General features: G+C 65.0%; 5 protein-coding genes across 5 annotated transcripts in view; 2 read left to right on the top strand and 3 right to left on the bottom strand.

Annotated features, from left to right (window-relative positions):
* PFL1_04192 (uncharacterized protein) overlaps positions 1 to 1,162 on the bottom strand; it is a gene marked incomplete at both ends in the record, with an annotated part of 2,323 nt that extends 1,161 nt beyond the window's left edge. Inside the window, 2 exons of the mRNA XM_007881715.1 lie at positions 39 to 746; positions 902 to 1,162. Of these exons, the coding sequence (XP_007879906.1) occupies positions 39 to 746; positions 902 to 1,162 (969 nt within the window). The remainder of the gene's footprint in view (positions 1 to 38; positions 747 to 901) is intronic.
* Positions 1,163 to 2,210: 1,048 nt separating this feature from the next.
* Positions 2,211 to 4,882, top strand: PFL1_04191 (uncharacterized protein; the record flags this gene model as incomplete). The annotated part of the gene is made up of 2 exons (XM_007881714.1): positions 2,211 to 4,157; positions 4,283 to 4,882. 2 exons carry the CDS (start codon positions 2,211 to 2,213, stop codon positions 4,880 to 4,882), a joined length of 2,547 nt encoding a protein of 848 aa, XP_007879905.1.
* A 605-nt stretch (positions 4,883 to 5,487) lies between these two features.
* Positions 5,488 to 7,620, top strand: PFL1_04190 (uncharacterized protein; the record flags this gene model as incomplete). The annotated part of the gene is made up of 6 exons (XM_007881713.1): positions 5,488 to 5,709; positions 5,798 to 5,831; positions 5,927 to 5,979; positions 6,087 to 6,569; positions 6,701 to 7,428; positions 7,539 to 7,620. 6 exons carry the CDS (start codon positions 5,488 to 5,490, stop codon positions 7,618 to 7,620), a joined length of 1,602 nt encoding a protein of 533 aa, XP_007879904.1.
* A 171-nt stretch (positions 7,621 to 7,791) lies between these two features.
* PFL1_04189 (uncharacterized protein) lies at positions 7,792 to 10,887 on the bottom strand (the record flags this gene model as incomplete). The annotated part of the gene is made up of 1 exon (XM_007881712.1): positions 7,792 to 10,887. One exon carries the CDS (start codon positions 10,885 to 10,887, stop codon positions 7,792 to 7,794), a length of 3,096 nt encoding a protein of 1,031 aa, XP_007879903.1.
* A 1,880-nt stretch (positions 10,888 to 12,767) lies between these two features.
* PFL1_04188 (uncharacterized protein) lies at positions 12,768 to 15,524 on the bottom strand (the record flags this gene model as incomplete). Its single annotated transcript, XM_007881711.1, has 1 exon — positions 12,768 to 15,524. The coding sequence occupies one exon, from the start codon at positions 15,522 to 15,524 to the stop codon at positions 12,768 to 12,770; it is 2,757 nt and encodes a 918-aa protein (XP_007879902.1).
* Positions 15,525 to 20,395: the final 4,871 nt, after the last annotated feature.

The following is a 20,395-nucleotide window of genomic DNA, read 5'->3' as shown; positions in this document are numbered from 1 at the left end:
GGGGCGGCGGCAGCGGCCTCCTGCTTGTCAGCCTCGACGGGCGCGGGCGCACTGGCGTCCGACTTGGCGGGGGCGGCGGCAGGAGCCTCCTGCTCAGCGGCAGCGACACCAGCGGGCTTGGCCGGGGCGACCTCCTCGGCGGTGGCGGTGGTGACCTTCTTGTCGACGCCGACCTGGTCCGGGGTTGCCTCGGTCGCCTCGGTGCCGTTGACCTTGGGCCTCTCGGCCGTGGGGGCGGGCGCCTCGGCCTCCTGGGGCTTGACCTCCTCGATGGTGGCCTCGTCGTCCTTGACCTCGTCGACGGCGGCGACGCTGTCGTTGGTCGGCGCGTCGGCGATGGCGGCCGTGGGGCCCGCGGCGGCCTCGATGCTCTTGGCGCTGGGGATGTGCGGGGTGGCGCCGGGCTGGCCGATGTTGTTGATCTCGGCCTGGTGGACGACCTCGGTGCCGTTCTTCTCGGCCTCGTCAATCTCGTTCTGGATGGCCTCGTCGACGTCGGTGGCCTCCTGCTCGACCTCGTCTTCGTCCTTAAGGTAGCGGAAGATGTCGTTAAGGACGTAGTAGCCGTTGGGCTGCTCGGCGAGGAAGAATGTCTGGGCAAACTTCCTCCACGGGCCGCCCTTGTTGGACATCTCGCCCAAAACCTGGATCAGGATGCCGCCGCTGGCCGACGACTGCGAGTCGACGTTGGAGACGAAAACCTTGGCATCCTCGAAGCCGAGCGAGGTGATCTTGTCGTGGATTTGCTGTGCGGCGAGCAGACAGATGGGGGATGACGGCGTGGCAAAAGGAGCATTGAGAGTCAGCACGGTCTGGCCGGCCGGCTACAGAGTTGGGCCAGCAATCGAAGCTGGTGCCAATGGGGGGCTGATTGGCAGTCCAGAGCGAGCGTGGCACTCACCTGCTGGCCAAAGCACGGTTCGCTGGTCTCCTGCTCGGTGCCGTGGAGGAGGGTGGACTTCTTCGTATAGAAGCAGTGGAGGCGGCCGGGGTTCTGGTTGAGGAAGGTGTAGTACTGCGGCACAAAGAGCCAGCCGACCTCGGAAGCCTGGACGGCGGGCTTGGAGGATGACGCGGCGGCAGAAGAGGAGGACGAGGCTGCTGCGGGTGCTACTGCGCCGTTGGTGGCTGGCACGGGGGCCGATGTGGAAGCGGCCGACATGGTCTGCAGGGGCGTGCTGCGCTGGGTCAAAGGGGGGGGTGGGGTGGAAGTGCAGGTGGTCGAGGCTGCTGCTAGTAGTAGCTGGCGTGCGAGAAGTTCGTCTCGCGCTGCGTGAGGCGGTGTGGCGGAGAAGGCGGGAAGGTGGTGGTGGTGGTGGTGGTGGTGGCGGTGACGGTTGCGCGTTGGAGGATGGTGACGACGTCAGGAGGGCGTGGCGCTGGTCAGTCGACCTCTGTCAGGGCCAGGTTGGTCTGGGCTTTGTCTCCCTCTCTCTGTCTGCGCCTCTGTGTGCTGTTGCTCTCTCTCCGTCACCTCTCCACCCTGACTGGCTCTGCTCTGAAGTCCCCTTCTGCCCTTGGCAAAGCAGCCTGGCGAGGCTGGGCAGGGCTTCGCTCGCTCGCTCGGCCCTCAAGCCGGAAGAAAAGAAGAATAATAATCGGCCCGTCTGTGCCAAAAGGCGTGGCCTGGCGTGGCAAGGCGTGGCCTGCCTGGCCAGGCGAGGCCTGCGCACGCCCCAGCCCCGATGCGCCGTGCCAGCCTCTCTGTTCGGTGGCTTTCGCCCCGCCCACCCGCCTGCCGCACGCGGCGTGGAGCAGGCTTGGCCAGGCCAGGCCTGGCCTGCCAGAGACAACCCTCGCCCGATCACCAAGGGCAAACGGCTCGTGGACGGGCTGCGTCTCTCGTGCGGCTGACTCTCTTTCAATCACCTCCCTCCTCCCGGCCCCCGACGCTTGGGCCCAGCCTGGCCTGGCCTGTGCAGCGGCCTGCACCTTGCATCGAGTGCTCGCTGTCGATCCTGCCCGCCTCTCGCCGTCACCTGCCCACGCCAGCTCGCCGACCTTCCGACTTGCTGAGGAACCACCATCCATCTGTTCGCCGGCGTCATCCTCTTGCTTACCGGATCCAACTTGGCCACATCCGATACACAGCGCGACACGACAGGAAGGATACCCATCTCGACCGGCTCCCCGCATCGCATCCGTCGTTCCATCGCTCCTTCCCTCTGCATCGCCTGACCTCTCGCGTCTAGCGACGCTCGGCCCCCATTATGGAGCTCAACATTGATAACGCCACGGCCATAGTGGCACAGCAGCAGCAGGAGCTCGAACAGGCTCATCAGGAGCAGGTACAGGCCCTCTCCGCCCAGCCCATCTCGGCCGCCGCAACATCCGCATCAGCCGGCCCCACCAATGGCCTCTCGACGCTCTCGGGCGCCGCGGCGGCGACCACCGAGCAGAAAGCGGACCGGATGCAGCTCGTCGACGAAGAACAGCGCTTCAACGATGACCAATTCGCGCCCAAGCTGCGCGACTGGGGCCTCGAGGACGCCGGCTTCGGCTACGACCTCTGCGCCGTGCTCGGCTCCCAGTCGACGGGCAAGTCGACGCTGCTCAACAAGCTTTTTGGCACCAGCTTCGACGTCATGGACGAGAAGCAGCGCAGGCAGACTACAAAGGGAATCTGGATGTGCCGCGGCCTCAAGATGAACGTCCTCGTCATGGACGTCGAGGGCACCGACGGCCGCGAGCGTGGCGAAGACCAGGACTTTGAGCGCAAGTCCGCCCTCTTCTCGATGGCGTCGGCAGAGGTCCTTATCGTCAACATGTGGGAGCATCAGGTCGGCCTTTACCAGGGCGCCAACATGGGCCTGCTCAAGACCGTCTTCGAGGTCAACCTCGGCCTCTTCCAGGCGGGCAAGGCAAAGAGCCACGGCGCAAAGGACAAGACGCTCCTCCTCTTTGTCATCCGCGACCACGTCGGCACCACGCCCCTCGAGAACCTGCAGGCCACCATCGTCAGCGACCTCAACAAGATCTGGGACTCGCTCTCCAAGCCCGACGGCCTCGAGGCGAGCCAGATCTCGGACTTTTTCGACTTCATGTTTACGGCTCTGCCGCACAAGGTCCTCTTGCCCGCCGAGTTTGACAAGGCCGTCAACCGCCTGCGCACCCGCTTCGTCGACCCAAAGGACCCCAACTTTGTCTTCCGCACCGAGTACCACAAGCGCATCCCTGCCGACGGCCTGCCGCACTACCTCAGCAGCATCTGGGAGCAGGTCATGACCAACAAGGACCTGGACCTCCCGACGCAGCAGGAGCTGCTGGCCCAGTTCCGGTGCGACGAGATCGCCAACGCCGCGTTTGCCACCTTTGCCGGCGAGATCAAGGCTTTCCGCCGGCACGTCGAGTCCGGGACGGTGCTCGAGACGCTGGGCGCCGACATGGCGCTCCACCGGGGCACCGCGCTGGCCAAATTTGACAAGGATGCCGGGCGATACCATCAGGAGGTGTACAGGCGGAAGCGGACCGACTTGCTCGAGAAGCTCAACGCCTCGCTTTCGCCCTTCTTCCTCGGCCAGCTCAAGAACCTGCACAAGCACGTCCTGGCGGCGTTCAAGAGCAACGTCCTCGAGCGGATGCGCAACGAGAGCAACTACGACTTTGGCGAGGTGGTCGGCAGCGAAAAGGAGCGGGCGCAGGCCAAGTTCAGTGCCGCGGCCAAGCTGGTGCTGCTGGCGGACACGGACTGGACGGTGAGCGAGGAGGAGGCGCAGCTCGAGGAGGAGATCCAGAGCATCGCCGACACGATGCGGGTCGAGGAGACCAAGAAGATGGTGGCCCAGATCGAGCGCAACGTCAAAAAGGGCCTGGCCGAGCCGGTGGAGCTGGCGCTCAACAAGCCGAGCGAGACCATGTGGGACGCCGTGCTCGAGACTTTCCGCGCCGTGCTGCAGCAGGCGGAGTCGACGTACCTGCGCAAGGCCAAGAGCTTCAACTGCACCGACGACGAGAACACCGCCGCGCTCATCGCCCTGCGGAGAAAGTCGTGGATCTCGCTGCGGGCCAAGGTCGACGAGCAGACGGCCGACACGGTGCTCGCGGCCAAGCTGCGCAACACGTTCGAGGACCGCTTCCGCTACGACGAGAACGGCGTGCCCCGCGTGTGGAAGCCCGAGGACGACATCGACGGCGCCTACCAGAAGGCGAGAGACGAGGTGAGTAGGCGGGATGGCGAGCCGTGGGGCTTTGGGTTCGTGAGCGAGGCAGAGTCGCTTCGCATTCGCTGACGTGCTGAACTTTCCATCACCGCCCGGAACGCCCTCGACTCGGACCCCGCCAGACGCTGGCGATGATCCCGCTATACTCCAAGATCGAGCCTCGTGACGACTCGCTGGCCGTCTCGCTTCCGTCTACCTCGGACGACCCGGCATCGCAGGCCGCCGTCGACCGGGGCGAGGAGGAGGAGTTCGACTTCCCCTCTACGCTCGTCGTCTTTTCCGAGGCGCGCAAGGCCGAGATCGGCACGCGGTTCCGCAAGGAGGCCGACGCGCTGTACGTCGAGGCCAAGCGGTCGACGGTGTCGAGCATCGCGCAGGTGCCGCTGTGGATGTACGGCGTCATGGTCGTGCTGGGGTGGAACGAGATGATGGCGGTGCTGCGGTCGCCGGTCTACTTTGCATTCCTGCTGGTATGCCTGGCGAGCGCCTACGTGGTGTGGAAGCTCAACCTGGGCGGCCCGCTGACGAGCGTCACAAAGGCCGTCGGGCGCGAGGTGCACCGCCTGGCCGACGAGCAGCTGCGCAGCCACTTTAGCCAACCGCTGCCGCGGCCGCAGATGCTCGACGAGAGGTACGGCAGCGGCAGCAGCAGCAGTCGCAACGCCACGAGCACCGGGGCAGGCGGCGAGGAGATTGAGCTCGAGGAGAAGAAGGCGCTCTAGCGATAGATGGAAGAGCCTTGGCGGTATCTCTGCTTTGCGAGCCGCCAGACGAAGATGTGGATTGACCATGTATTACGCCCCATCCGGGCCCACGACGTACGCACGAAACGCCATTGATGACCGTACGAGGAGCCAAATCGAGGGCCAGGGACGAGGGGGGGATAAATCGATAGATGCGACGTGGTAGGAGAGGCATCGAGCCGCTCGAGTCGTCGCGGCGTCTTTAACATCGGAACGGGCTCGTCTAGCTCGGCCAGCGGGCTGCAGCAGCCTGGGGCGCGCTTTTGATGGCCGCTGGACCCTGCATGGCTCTCGCCTGGCTAGGCGGGTTCGGCTGCACCTTTCAGTCATCAGCTGGAAGCCAACCCGACCGCCAGCCAGCCAGCCAGCAAGACCGACGACGACGACCGACGATTGCCCTCTCCTCGCCGGGCGGAGTCATGGAGCGTCTTGCGGTGTCGACTGGCCAAAGCCTCGCTTTGCGGCTCTCCCTAGCCTCGCTCGTCGCCATGCTCGCTCCCTGACCACCACCACCACCACCTCCTCCATAGTCGGCCTAACACCCCTTGCCCCGTGGTAGCTCCCCTTCCTCGACGGCGTCCACGATGGCCACGCTCCGCCCCAGTCGAGCATCCCTCACCGCAGCCACGGCGGCACCTCGTCCGCTCTTCCATGCCGCCTCTGCGGCGCAGCAACGACGTCTCGCCTCTTCCGCACAGTCCATTGCGCCCGCGTCAAAGGGTTCGTCGCAGGGAGGAGGGAGGGAGCGTCTCGTCGTCCTCGGCAGCGGGTGGGGCGGCTTCACCTTTCTCAAGAAGCTCGACAGGGTGAGTAGCGGTTGTCGTCGAATCAAAGGTGGGGCTGCAGCTTGGACACAGGCGTGCTGACCACCTTTCGCCTCGTTCGCGGAAACAGAGCAAATACGATCTCACGCTCGTCTCGCCCAATAGTGAGTGCACCCTCGCCTGCGCCCGGGTGCCATAGGCTTCGAGACGATCGCAGTCGCTGATCACCCGCATCGACGCCCTCCTCGGCCCCTCGCAGCCTACTTCTCCTTTACGCCCCTCCTGGCCCAGGCATCGGTCGGGACGCTCGACGTGAGTGGTCCACTCCTCGCGGCCATCCGCGGGCCAGGTGGCCTCGCTGCACTCGACTGACACCTTGCCCATGCCGATTACACACCTCATCGGCTTCGCCATGCCAGTTCCGCAACGTCATCGAGCCGGTCCGCTCCCAAGCCGACTGCACGCTGCACCACGCCTGGTGCGAGTCGATCGACTTTGCCAACCGCCGCCTGACGCTCACCCCAGCGCAGGGCATCACGGTGCACAAGGAGGACCCCTTTTCGCGCGCCTCGTCGCCCGACTCGAACCACACGCCCATCTCGCCCTCGACCGATCCGCCGGCCCCGCGACCGTTCTCGGACGAGTATACGATCGACTACGACAAGCTCGTCATCTCGGTCGGATCCTACAACCAGACGTTCGGCACACCCGGCGTCAAGGAGCACGGATACTTTCTCAAGGATGCAAAGGACGCCCGCGCAATTCGGTGGAGGATCGTCGAGCTGCTCGAACAGGCCGCTATGCCGTGTCGCACCGAAGACGAGAGGAGGGAGATGCTGAACTTTGTCGTCGTCGGCGGCGGACCCACTGGCTCGGAATGGGCGGCCGAGCTGCACGACTTGGTGAGTGCATCGCGGCGACTTGCCCGACGCGCGGCTGGGAGAGATGGCTTGGCTGAACACCGCCCGTGATGATGCCCTGGCTGCCTGTCTGCCTTCCTACCGCGACCCGATCGGTCGATCGACTGACCCAGGTCCAGGCCGAAGTGAAGCGGCTCTTCCCGGACCTGCACCCGCTCATCTCGATCCGCCTCCTCGATGCGGGACCGGGCATCCTGACGTCGTTCGACAAGTCCCTGTCCGAGTACGCGCGGCGCAAGTTTGACCGAGACGGGATCGATATCCGGCTCAAGCAGAAGATCCTTCGCGTCGAGCAAAACAAGCTCATCATCGCCGGCGGCGGCGAGGGTGAGGGTGGGGGCGAGGGAAAGGCGGACGTCGAGCTGCCGTTTGGCCTGTTGGTCTGGTCGACGGGCATCAAGGCGACGCCGTTGACGGAACAGATCCAAGGTGTGGCCAAGGATGCCAAGACCCAATCTATCCTCACCGATCCTTGGCTTCGCGTTCTCGAGGCCGAGGGCGAGGGAGGGGGCAGCGGACGAGTGAGGAAAGAGGTGTTCGCCATGGGCGACTGCGCCATTATCAAGGACAACCTCTTGCCCGCCACGGCGCAGGTGGCGAGCCAAAAGGCGCGCTACCTCGCCCGCCTCTTTAACCATCCGGCCGAACTCGAGCTGCTCAACACGGGCGGCGATGGCCAGGACGCGGGCGCGGCCGCGGCCAAGGTGCAGCCGTTCCGGTACTCGAATCGCGGCGCCATGGCCAGCATTGGCGGAGCGAGGGCGCTGATTGAACTGCCCAATGCCAAAGAGGCCGGGTTCCTCGCTTGGGTCGGGTGGAGGGGCGCCTACACCCTCATGAGGTGAGTACCCGATCACGTCCTGGCATAACCCAAGGCTGGAGCTCAAGCCCGAGAGCATGCCTTCCTCGCCTTTTCCATCCTCCCCCGTCTCCTTCCGACTCGCCGGTCAGCATGACGTGGAGGAACCGGCTGGCGGTGCCCTTTACCTGGTTCCTCAATTTCCTCTTCGGCCGCGACCTCTCCCGCTTCTAAGGTCAGGATGGCGCGGAAGCCGCTGTCCGCCCTCGACACCGCGAACGATGCCATCTGCCGGCAGGCAGGGTGATGCGGTGTCGATCCGCGGTCGGATGGACCGGTAGCGACTTAAAAAATGATCTGCGTTTCTCGACACGGCGTCCTGCCCCGCCGCCGGACGAGGTCAGGCTAGGCTATACGCGCGGCCGCCATCTGTCGGACGAGCTGATTGTGCCGCTCCTGGAGCAGTTCATCGTCGAGGTCCGCCTCCTCCTCCCGACCCAGCCTCGCTCCGCCGCGCGACGACGGACCAGGCTCAGTGGCGACGCGCAGGTGCTGTACGCGCTCCCGCTGCGCTGGCGTGGGGTAGTCGCGCCTCTCGTCGCCCGTCTCTCCCTCCCTGGATCGGCCATAATCGGCCTGCGACGACGACGACACGCTGTCCGGCGTGCCGTTGCGACTTGGCGTGGCGGTAAACGAGCGGACGCCCGGTTTCATCGCACGGTCCGGCGGTGGTGGCGGCGGTCGACGGCGATGCTGGTGCTGCGTCGATGCCGAGCTGGCCGACGACGAGGTCGAAGACATTAACGTGGCCTCGTGCGGCGGCGACAGGAAGCGGCTCGCCGCACCGTCATGCTCGTCGAGGCCGTCTGAGCTTGCGCGCTGGGGCTCGTAGCTATGGTGACCCCGGCCCGACGCCGCGCCTAGCGCCGGTGAGGCAGCGCGGCCGACCATGGCGCTCGGATCGGACGAAGACGGCTGCAGCGCTCGCCGGGCCTGTTGATCCGTCGCCGCACCGCTCGAGGAAGGCGGCTCTGGCGGCCGCCGTCGCTGCGGCGGTCCTAGCGAGGCTGGAGAACTGGCAAGGTGGGGAGAGCCCGTGTGACTCTGAGACCCATCCGACTGCTCCATTGACGAGCTGCGTGAATCCGTCCGCCTTCTCGCGTTGCTGCTGGCCAACGACTCGCCGTTGCGTACCGTGAGGTCCGAGCCTTCCCGATCGCCGTTGGACGCCGTTCGGATGTGCAGGCTGGGCAGTCCGCGGCCGATCGACGACCTTGCATCCGCATGGGCTGCATGCGTGAGCGGCACAGACCCCGCGTCCTCATCCATCCGCTGTCCCAAACTGGCTCGGAGGAGCTCGGACGTCGCGTCCGAAGAGAGCGGCGATCCGATGCGGGGAGGGTGGCCGATGGTCTCAACGCTGGAATGATGCAGGTAGGGATGGTGCGTCGACGGGGCCGTGTCGCCAGCGGCAGGGTTGGACGACGAGGACGACAGCGTCCGCTTTCCTCCCCTCGAAGGCACGTCGGCCATGTGAGCGTGCCACGACGACGAGGCCGACATGGCTTCGGAACCGTCGTCGTCATCGCCCGCGAAATCTGGGGAGTCGATGCGAGGCGGCGTCGGCGGCGCTGATTTGGCCGACACGACCCGGCGCGATGCCTCGGGATGGAGCCGCTGCATTCCTGCATCGTCGGTCGAGTCCAGGCTCGGCTTGGGATGCGAGAGGGACAGGACGCGCTTGCTGCGCGACCGGATCTGCCCTGGCACTGCCAGCGAGGCCGACCGCGCGCTGCTGGCGGGAGGATTGGGATCCTCTGGCGAGACCGGAGAAGTCACAGAGCTGCTGTCACGAGGCAGCTGCGGCTCCGACTCGTCGCGGGCGTGGGCAATCTTGACTGCGGTGGCGTCGTCCGCCTTTGTGGCCTCGATCTTGGTGCTCAGCATGGGCAGGCCCTCGGTCGTGACGCCGGTCTCCATCTTCTTCTCCTTTGTCTCGCCGCCGCCGATGGGCGCCACGGTGGCGATGCTCGATGTGCCATCGAGGTTGTCGAGCTCGACGCACCACTCTGCCCTCAGGCACCTCTCGACCAGCCGCCGCGTCGTGGCGCTGACATCCTTGAAGTGGCCGTGCGAGATGAGGCCGACGAGCAGCCTGCGGATCTGCGGGCGCTTGTATGGGTAGGTGCAGAGCTGGGTGTTGGTCAGGAGCGGATGGAGGACACGGAGGTAGGTGTGCCTCAGCGACTCGCTCTCGTCGGGCAGGTCGGCCAGCTCGCGGATAAAGATGTCGACGAGCACCTTGAGGTCGTTGGTGTAAAAGTAGCACGCCGTCTCCTTTGTGGTAAAGAGGAGGTAGAGGAGCTTGAGCACCAGCAGCTGCATGCAGAGGTCTTCCTTGTTCGAGCTCGAGGCGCGGTTGAGCATGAAGATGAGGTTCTCGCCAAACGTCTTGGAGGCGTTGAGCCGCGACTTGAGGACGTCGATGACCAGGTTGACTGGCCGCATCCCCGTCGGCGGCGCAGATCCACCACCCGCGTCGGCAGCGGCATTTGGGCCGGGACCCGAGAGAGGGGCGACGGCAGCGGCGGCGATGGCGATGCCCGAGACCATGTACTGCTCGTTGATCGACGCGATGAGTTTGATCAGCTGGTAGTTGAAGCGCTCGTCGTGGTGGAGCCGAGTGTCTTCGACGAGGTCAAAGAGGTGGTGGATGAAGCGCTCGTCGAACGCCTTGAGGTGCGACGGCTCGAGCTTCTGCACCCGGCAGACCTCGTAGAGCATCTGGACAGCCTTGTCGCGCAGGCTGATCTGCTGGGCGAGCAGCTTTGATGCCGACGTAGAGGCTGCTGGACCGACCTTACCCCTCATCACCGCGGTAGAGAGCTGCGGCTGCGGCCGTCCATCGCCGTCGCGCTCATCGCTCCAATCTGCGCCGGGCCAGCCGACGGGGCCATCGTCGTGCGAGGGGCCGATCTTGGCTTCGGCCTGAGCGGCGTAGGAGCCGGCCCAGATCTGATGGACGAGGCGGTGCAGAAAGGCACGGATGCCGGCAAACGACACCGAGGTTGCCGAGGCCTGGAGCACCTTGTACGTCTCCGGATAGCTCTCGCCGTACTGCAGGACGATCTCGTAGGAGAGGAGGATGACGGGAATCGAGGTGGCGGTCTGAACGATCTTGACCGCCTTTTCGACGAGGTAGTGGCGCATGGGCAGCGATGCGGAGGGCGAAGGGGCGTCGGCATCGTCGCGAAGGACGGCAGAATCAAAGAGGCGCTGGATGGCGTAGTCTTGGTTGTAGGCGCTGCTGAGGTTCTGGTCCCAGCAGTGGTCGCAGAGGGCGAGGAAGCTCTGCAGGACGGCAGCGGCGTGGTCCCTCTTCTGGTCTTCCGAAAGGGCGACGGTGCCCGTAGCTGCCGACGGCTGGTCTAGAAGCTCATCGAGCTCGGCCCAGAACTGCTGCGGGGTGGCGACGTGTGCATAGGTGGCGAAGGGATCCATGGCTCGGCCGGGGGCTGGATGTGCAGCAGAATCCAGGCTGGACGGCCGGGCAGGGTTGCGGAAGGGCAGTTTCTTTCCACTCAGGCTGTCATCCGGGCAGCGGTAGTGTGTGGCGATGGCGAGCTAGCGCAGGCTCCTCGGTCGTTGGCCACGTTCCGTCCGGTTCGGTGCGGGCCGTGACGTTACGTGGCGTTGCTTGGGAGAGGAGAAGGTGTAGCTGTTCTGGCTGCGGACTGGCACGCGAGGTGGCTAGACGAGCCAAGAGGGCGCAGGCGAGGTCCAGAGGGATGGAGCCGGGAATGGCGGGGTGCGTTAGCGGCACCCCATCGACGTCCGCCAGCGCGCGAGATGGGTTGCTGCGGGGATGAGAGGAGATGCGTCTCGGTGGCCACGCTGCACAGATGCCGGGTGCTCGACTGCGATCGAGGTCGGCCTGATGTTTGTGTTTGGAAGGTTGCGACCAGTCGAGACGAGGTTGGCGATGCTGTTGCGGGGTGGCCTTCGAAGCGCGACCAGAGAGAACCGGGCCGAGGGTAGGAGGCAAACGGGAGGAAGCGGTCTGGAAGAATGAGACGCCTGGGGCGGGAAAACGAGGTTGGTGGTGCTGTGATGATGGTAGCGGTGGTGGTGGCCAAAGCGGCGCTGGGGTCTCGCCCGTTGTTGGCCGGCGTGCGTTTGCTTGTGCTTGCTTGCTCGCTGGTTGCTCGGGCCTCTCCACACGGGGCCTGAGGGCGCTGCGCCCAGGCAGGGAGCGTGTGACAAGCCAAACAGATCCCCTCGCTCTATCTCAACCAAGGGCCAGCCGCCCAGTATGTAGTCAAAGCTGCGGAGTGATGTGATTACCCGGGGTCAGCCTGCATCAATCGGCAGCCAGCCGCGCGGATAGACAGCAAGCAAGCAAGGGTAAGCAGCTGCAGCCCCAAGTTGGCAGGTCAAGTCAGGCAGCGACCCTGCAATCACTGCGACGGCCCCCAAGGCTAACAGAGACAACCCTCTGCCTGGATCATGGCGTACCGTGCAGCAAGCACAAGAGAAAGGTGAAATCGGCGGCGGTAGGCTCGACTTCGGATTCCGAGCTGGAGAGCGAGGATGTAGTAGGGTAGTGTACAGGGGACTGCGTGGATGCGTGATCAGATCGTCGACGACCACGGCAGAGGGAGGCCAGGGGGAGCAAAGGCGCAAGAAAAGCCACGCGCCACCACCACCAGCCCGTCTGGTCGGGCGGCGAGACAAGCATGGCCGAGCTCGCGCCTCAAAGCACCACAGGTCGGCGGCCCGTCCGTTCTTCTGCCCCGGTCCGTCTCGAGACCATAGGGGCACGGTCACGGGAGGCTGCCCGTGCCTGCCTGTGCTTGAACGCGCTGGCCGCCGAGGGCGAGAGGCGAGTGTGATGAATGACCATCGCAGCAGGCCCGAGCCGTCGTCCGAGGTCATGCTGACGAGGAAGAAAAGTGGCGAGCCGCCGTCCACCTGCACCGGAGCTCGCTGACGGGCTCGAAGAGCTGGAGCGACGTGCCAACGGCGACAATAGAAGCGCAAGTCTTCCAAAGATGTGAGCGAGATGGCGATGCCGCTGCTTCGAGAGGTCGGAAATGGAGGAAACAATGCTTCTTGTGGTAGAGTCGGCGAGAGATGGTATGTATGCATGCTAGAGTAGTCAAGGTTCTGCGCAGTATGATTGGATCGGCGAGGGACCCGTGGAGACCCGCAGCCCGAGATCGGGCGAGCGAGAAGGCCCAAGAGTGTGCGTCGGGAAGGAGCAGTCCTGCGAAGGTGCCGTTGGTTCGCGCCAGGCGCAGGGAACCGGGAGGCGGGCGCAATGATTGGCGTCGGCCACCCGCAGGCTCTGCTGTGCGGGCGGCGCGATGGCGGTTCGGGCGTTAGAAGGTGGCGCTGCTGGCGGAGCTAAAGCCACGGCCGCGGGCATCCTTGCGCGGCACAAAGATGCGCAGCGTCGTCCCATCAAACTCGGCGCGCACACCGACCAGGTCGCACTCGCCCTCAGGGAACGTCACCCGCCTCTCAAAGTGCCCGCCGTCCTCGTCATCGAACTTGTCGGCCACCAGGTGCAGGGTGCGGTGGTTCTTGTGCTGCTTGGTGGCGAGCGTGATGCAGTCGATCGAGAAGCCGGGCAGGTGCGTGATGAGCGTATACTGCGTCGGCCCAGTCTCGACCATGAGCTCCGTCTCGGGGGGAGCGGGCCGGCTGTCGAGGAACGGCAGCGACGGCGGGCTGAGTGGCGCCGAGATGCTGCACGACGTCGAGCGTCTCGAGTCCACCATTGTCGTGTCCGGGACGGCATCCGCCTTGCGCGACTCGGGCGGCTCCATCGAGCTCTTGTTCGATTTTGCATCATCCGACGGCCCCTGGGCGCCCTCGACATCGACGGTCGGCGCGATCAGCTTCGTCACCGTCGTGGTCCGCGTCGTCTTGGTCGTCGTCGTAGCCACCAGTCCGTCGGGAGTGGCCTGCAGAACGCTGCTCGATGTCTCGTCGACCTGGCCGCCTGCCCCATCCGGGCCGACGCGAGGCCCGTCCAGGGCGACGCTGCTGGGCGAAGTCGGCTCGACAGAAACAGGGCTCTTTCGCACAGGGCCATCGTTGCGGCTGGCTGCGCCTTGCTTGCACCTGCCCCGGCTTGTCGGCCAGCTCTCACGATCTTCAAGGTCGTCAAAGTCGACCGAAGCCGACGAGCTGGTCCAGGCGAGCTTGTGCGTGTGGCCTTCGGAGTGTGACAGGGGCGATGATACCCGCTTCGTCGCAATGATGTTGGGCCGCGCGTGGGTCGTCGACGCGCCCTCCCGCTTGCCGTTGTGTGACTCGACCACCGTCGGCCGACGGGTGGATGCCATCGCCGGCCTCGAAGCTCCTGCAGCGTTCGGCGGCTCGTAGCTAGAGAAGCTCGCATGGCGTCGCGACGACGAGTCCTTGACCTGCTGCGCGAGCTCCTGGCCGGCGATGCCGCGAAGGGCAAGGAATGCGGCCCGATGACCGGAGGCGTCCAAAATGATGGGCGGCTCCAACTGTCCCCCGTCTGCGGGTGCCACCGCGCTCGGCTGCGGGCTGAGAAGCGCGCCAGAGGCGCTGAGCCGTGGCGACGGAGCGTTGCGCAACGAGAAACGGTCCGAATCCGGCAGAAAGCTTCGCCAGCTGTCGGTGTCTGCGGTGAGCCCACTCAGCGAGGAAGAGCCAGACTGGTGGCTCACGGCGCTGCTGAACGAGGCCCGAGCGCCATTGAACGACGAGGCAAAGGTGTGCTCGCCGCTCGAGTCGAGCGATGGACCGCGGAACGAGCCCGCCTCGTCGGCGATGTGTCGAGGGGAGTTCGGCGCATGCGGCGCCTGGCTACTCGAGAAGCTGAAGCGGTGCTCAGACTGCGGCGAAAAGGAACTCTCTGGCACAAAGAAGGGGTCGTGCTCGGGGAGGAGCGAACGCCAAGAGTCCGGGCTGGCAAGGACTGTCCTGCTCGAGGTACCGGCGTGCATGCGAGCTTCGTGCTCGCCGAGGGTCATCGCGTCTGCTGCCGGCGAGCGCCGGCCCACGGGAGCGGCATCGGCCCCGGAGCGACGGGAGGCTGCGTCTTGGCTGACGCACATGCGGGCTACGTCCGGGACTTGGGCGGCATCTGCCGATGTCGTCGACATGTTGGCCGCAGGAGAAGATGAAGACGATGACGCCGGCGGAGACGGCTTCAGAGTGACGTTGGTGGCGTTCGATGACAGCCTCGACAACTGCGTGGGTCGCTTGAGCGTGTTGCTCCTCTCGGCACCCGCCGGCGACAAAGAGGCATCGCCGCCCGCCTTGATCGGTCGATCCAGGCCGCCGATCTGCAGGCCGCCGTCGACAGACGCGTCGATGGGCAGCGACTGGCCGCCTTTGGCGTTTTCGGCCTTGAAGCCGGCCTCGATCATGTTCCAAGGCTGGTGATAATTATCCGGCGTGTGGAGCTCGCTGGTCACCGTGCTGTCCATCGAGGACGTCGACAGCCGCGGTGCGGACTCGGCGGAGAGGAGGTTTTCGGTGAGCAAGCGCACGGCGCCGGCGTAGGCCGGGTCGTTGAGCGACGACCATCCCTCTTCAGCCTCGTCGGCGACGGGAACGCCGTGCGTCGGCAGCCCCGACGGTGGGAGGGTGCCCGCGATCGCCGCGAGCGACGCGTAGTTGGCCGCCTGGTGGTGTCCCTCCATGTCGGAGTTGGGCTGCTCGACGCGCTGATGCCTCAGCGGATACGACTGCGGATGGTGGAGATGCTGCTGATGCTGAGAGGGGTGCTCGGTGCGGAGTCTGCTCGCTGGCTCGGGAATGCCCGGTGCGCTGCGGCCAACAGCGGCCATGCTGTGTCGCTCGACGTCACCAGCGGCGATCCGGTCGGCCACGGCCAAATCGGAACGGAATGCTCGCAGTGGCTCGGGTCGAACGATGCCGCTGGTATCTGACTCGGCGCCCACGTAGCCGTCGCCGAGGTTGGCAGTTTGGATAGACGGCTTGCGATCCGAATATGCCGCGTCCTCGAACGTCCACTCGGCAGAAGTCGACGGCGTCGACTGAGACGATCTGGAAGAGTCTGTCTTGGAGAGGGATGGGACCAGGTCGGAGCCGGAGAGGTGCGAGTCCTGGCTGCCGAGGCTGCTCGGCATGTCTGCGGACTCGGTTGGGTCTGCGCTGCAAAGGTTCTAGTCGGAGCAAGAAGAGGCCCCCAGTCGAATCAGCGTCCTATCCGCGGACGGGTCTCTACGGTAGCTTCACGCAGCGCGAATGCTACTCACAAGTCGATCTTGACGGAGCGGGCGACAGGGTGCTCGTAGATCGATTACCGGAAACGGAGATCGGAGGTGGGACGCTTATCGTCCGATGCGAGGGCAGGAACGGGCGCTTCTTGTCGTGTCGGGCAATGCGACTGGGTATATCGATGCGAGATTTGAGCGATGGGAGAACCGAGACTGGCAAGATGGGGATGTAGCTGCTGGTTGCGTTGGGAATGGGGCAGCTCGGGTTTCTGACTGGCTCTCGAACGGGGCGTGTCAGAGAAGAAACGATCGATGCAGCGTGGCGGTGGCGTACATCGCTGTAGACGAGGGTGGTGCGGCAAGGTCTCTGTGCGGGTTGACGATGGGTTGTGGGAGAGGTCGAAAGCCAACGGCGCGACCACCAATAGAGCCGCTGGTGCTCAAGGCAGGAATAGCGGCGGCGGCGTTGAAATCGTCAAGGGAGCAGAACCGGGCTGTAGGGCCGCCCCTCAACAATGAGAGATCCGGAGATGAAGCGAGGGCGAAGCGCGGAAGCGGCAGGCACTATGACCCGCGGGAGGTGCTCGCCAGACTTGAGCCTTTGAGCTGTTGTCGGCTGGCGATGCAAGGACCGGCCGGAGAGTCGAAGGTACCCTGCCGAGTGGTGCTTTATCGCCCGTCGACGATTGGGCGGGACCAAGAGGCGCAGGAGAGGGTGTGCAGGATCTCGATGGTGCAGGTCGTGTCTGGGCGAAAGGCGGCGGCAGCAGCAGCAGCGTCGTCGACAGTGGGGACAGCAAAGATGACGTGCGGCGCAGCACGGTAGTGGCAAGTACGCGCGCGTCGGTCGTCTTGGAGGAGGTGGTCGTGACGGCGATGAGGATCGAGGCGGATGTCGATTGGCGCAAGCACGTCGAGATCGCTGGCGGGCGGGTCGGTGGGTAGGGCAAAGGAGAGCAGGTAGGAGTGGCTTGGGTTGTGGAGATGGACGGCGTCAAGCAAGCTGTCGAGCACCGAGGACGGATAGGACGTCGGATGGGAAAGGAGGTGCGGGTGACGACGAGCGGCGAAGCGTCGGGTGGCGATCAAGGGGAGGAAAGGGGGAGCGAGGGCTGATGGTTGCAGCAAGCCGATGGCGAATGGGCAAGGGCGCGAGCGAGAGGGAGAGCGAGAGGGGGCGAGGCAGCAGGCAGCAGGCAGGGGGCGGGCAAGCCACTTGCCAGACTACTGAGAGGAGAGGCCAGGCGCGGGAGGGGCCGTCTGGCCTCAGGCAAGCCATTAGGCCGTGACGCCGCTACACTCGGCAGCAGCGCCAGGCTGCGCCAGCCAGCCAGACCTGGCCCGCCTGTGCTGGCTTGTCTTGCCGTCATTATTTTTGTTGTCACTAGTGTTTCATGCGTGGCCATGCACAGCTTGGCTGGGATTTGTATTTCGGGCCGCGCGTGTAGCCGCCAGAGCAAAGACGGCTTGACGCACCCTCTTGAATTGGACCTGCCCGTGGTTTCAAGCCCTCGCGCTACCGCCCAACCTTGGCCACGCCCTGTAAACGTCATCGGCATAAAGCCACCTTGCTTGACTGGTCCACCACCGCAGCCACGGGCCGAGTCTCGCCCGCCCTCCCGCCTGCCCCTCCGCGCCGTTGGGTCGACCAGGGCCGCGACTCGGTGGCGTCTGACCAAGCGCGCCGGCCGCCAAAGAGAGAGATCTGTGAAGAAAGAGAGCATGGAAAGGCAGCGCTAGCGGCAAGGACGCCGAGACGTCGGTCGGTGGTCGCTGCCGTCGTCGTCGTCGTCTGTCGTCGCCCGTCGCCGCGGTTGGTCCTCGGTCGATCGGGTGAAGATGATGCGCCTGCCTGCCTGCCTGCCTGCCTGCCTGCCTGCGGTCGGTGCTGGCAGGGCTAGAGTAGGGCAGGTGGGCCCGCTCATGCGGGTGGTTGAGCCATCGCCCCCGCCTCGCCTCCTAACGCGCACCCTTCTCTCCTGCAACCTCGTGCAGCCAGTTTAGCGCACATCGAGCGCGCGGCTTCGGCTGGAATCGCGATGGCCAGGACATGGTGCGGCCTCTCCCATCCGTCTACGCCATCGCTCCCACCTTGAGCGAATCTGCGCCCCTCGTGTGCTAGCCAAGTTACATCCGTACAGTCATGCCAAGGGAGCACCGGTAGGTGTGTCGAGGGAGAGAGGCGTGGCAGGCAGGCAAGATAAATCTCATCTCTACCTTGGGATGCCCGCGCCCGCCTTTGCACGCAGCCGGCTCTGATCATCGTCGTCGCCGTCGTCGTCATCGTCGCCGTCGCGATCACCTCGAGTCGACGGCTCGCTCCTGTCGTCTCTGTGGGCGGGCCCCTGCCATTGCGGGTCCATCTCTTTGATTCAAGATTCGATGGGATCTGATTTGATCCGCGGGACGGCGCCAGACTTGACTTGCCCCCTGGGGTCCACGGCGTCGGCGCGCTTGGCCCGCCGTCCAACGCAGCCGCCGCTCGATCCGTACGAGCAGGCCCCTTCCGTTCCGGCGACGTCAGCGGACCAGCCCGCCCGGCCAGGCCTGTTGAAGCCGCTTTGTGATCGGAATGATACATACGACACCTGCCCCGCCCGGTGAGCATGTATGATCGATCCTTTTGCGCGAGGCTTTCGCCTTGCTCCAGCTTGCGCGTGTGTGTAACGTCGCAAAGACATTGTGCTCGTGAGCGCCAAGCGATCTCGGTCGTATCTTGCCGAGGGGAAGCGGTGCGACGTGGTGGCGACCGACCGCCGTCCAAACTGTGGTACAGAACCCAAGCGTGCCACCGGGTGGCGAAGGGCGTCAGGTGGCGAAGCGAGGCGAGGCGAGGCGGGACCACATGCTGTCTCGTCTGCCGCTCCCGGCCACTACCGCCGTCGTCCGTCGAACTCCACGACGTCGGATGGCGGTGGCGTCGACCGCTCACCATTGGCCACGGCCCAGCTTGCCTGCTTGCCTGGCTGTCAACACGAGCTCGCAACCTGTCAGTCACGTTTTCCCGATGGCCAACGTCGGCTCCTCATTGGCCGGTCGGCCAGGCCTGACCTCGGCCGTTCGGGTTTCTCATACTCGCTTGAACATCCAGCCAGCTCGTGCTTCATGAGACCGACAGGCGTCCAAGTCGTTCGGAATCCGAACGAGGCGGATCCCATCATATGGTTGCTACCTATGCCGCAGCCGGAACCACGACGGCGATTGGTCGACTGGCAGCCCAGCGCGCTGGCAGGCCAAGACAGGCCACCCTGGGGCATCGCGGCGACAAAGATGGCCGGGCTGGTTCGGCCCTTGAGTTGAGTCTTAGATTGTGTCGCTTTCCATGACCTAGCAAGCCAAGCGAGAGCCGTTTGGCCGACCTCTGAACAAAACGCCGGGACAGAGGAGCCATTCGGACATCTGAGAGACGCCGTTGTGCTCTTGCTTTGGTCTACGGTCTCTGTGGACACGAAGGTGCGAGGGCCGTGTTCTACGGCATCTCGCTTCGCCACAAACAACAATGGGAGCGCATTCATGTGACGAGGCGTCAAAGTCCCGGGGGCACCGGCTTCCGCCTTCGCCTTCGCCTTGCTGGCCCCCCTCCCGCAGATGGATCAGCCGTAGAAGCGAGACCGATACGTTCCTATGTACTTACTGTACTGCCGTACCTAGGACGAGTGCGCCCGCGCTACGGCTGCAATGGTGGGTGCCACCGTGTCGTGTCTAACGTACCGGTAGCTACGGTACCGATGGGTGCGTATCGGCAAGTTGGAGGGCGCGGCTCTGGAGGCTGTCCCGGTCTTGCCCGGGTCGCAAGCCAGGGCTGAACGGCCAAAGAGCGCGAGAGCCTACATACATGGCATAGGCCGTCGACCTCGTCGGCGCCGTTGCCTGGTGACCAAGGACAGCCTCGTACGTCTGACGCCGCAGCGGCGAACGAACGAGCTCGCTCTCGCAACGCTCTCCGAGTGTCGCAAGCCCCTGCCGTGCCCTCGCCTCGCCTTGCCGGCCTTTCAAATGCCGTACGAGCGTACACGCAAGCCTTGGGCTTACTTAACCGGGCCCCTCGGTGTCCTCCGGATGGTGTACGGCTCAGTCGAGGATGACGGGATCCCGAAGCCCGTCTCGTCCCAGTTTCGCGTGCACCTCATTGGAATCGCCGCCAGCCTTGGACTTCGACAGGGTGCCACCAGTGTCCTATCGCCTTTGTGATGCTAAGAAGGGCGACGCGGGTGAGGCGAAGACAAAGGACGCTGCAGGCGACCATCAACAGAATGCTGCGCACGCTGTGCAAGCTGAAAGGAAAGCGGGGTGGCGCGGGGCTCGAGCGGCTCACTCCGGTATGCGTGCGTCTACCGGTCAACCGGCTCCATGCATGCCTGGAGCCTGTCCGTCGCATGCTACCGGTATTCGTGGCGCAGCAGCAGCAGCAGGGTCGACGAGAGAACCCCCCATCGTCGTCGTTGTTATTCTTATCCCCGGCCTGGCCTCGCAGCCTCCGTGGATGTCACGACACGACCCAGCTCGGTCGACAGAGGCAGGGGAATGCCGGAAGGCAATCTATGAGCTCGTCCCTGCATCTCGAGCGGGATCATAAGTACAAAGATCAGGCACATACCTTGAGAAGAGCTCAAACGGGGCTTGCTTCTTCGGTACCCCGCCTTGCCTCGGTGGGTGAGCAATCATAAGACGAGATTGGATAGCGGAGTTGGCATTATATTGCAAGGTCGTCGGGGGAAGGGGGAAGCGGTCCAGGCCGAGGAGCAGTGCAAGTGAGAGGCCAACTCGTCATCCGCCCCGTC

Source organism: Pseudozyma flocculosa, assembly GCF_000417875.1.
Source record: "Pseudozyma flocculosa PF-1 unplaced genomic scaffold scaffold00013, whole genome shotgun sequence".
NCBI lineage: Eukaryota > Fungi > Basidiomycota > Ustilaginomycetes > Ustilaginales > Ustilaginaceae > Pseudozyma > Pseudozyma flocculosa.
This window is presented reverse-complemented; position numbering and strand designations above follow the sequence as displayed.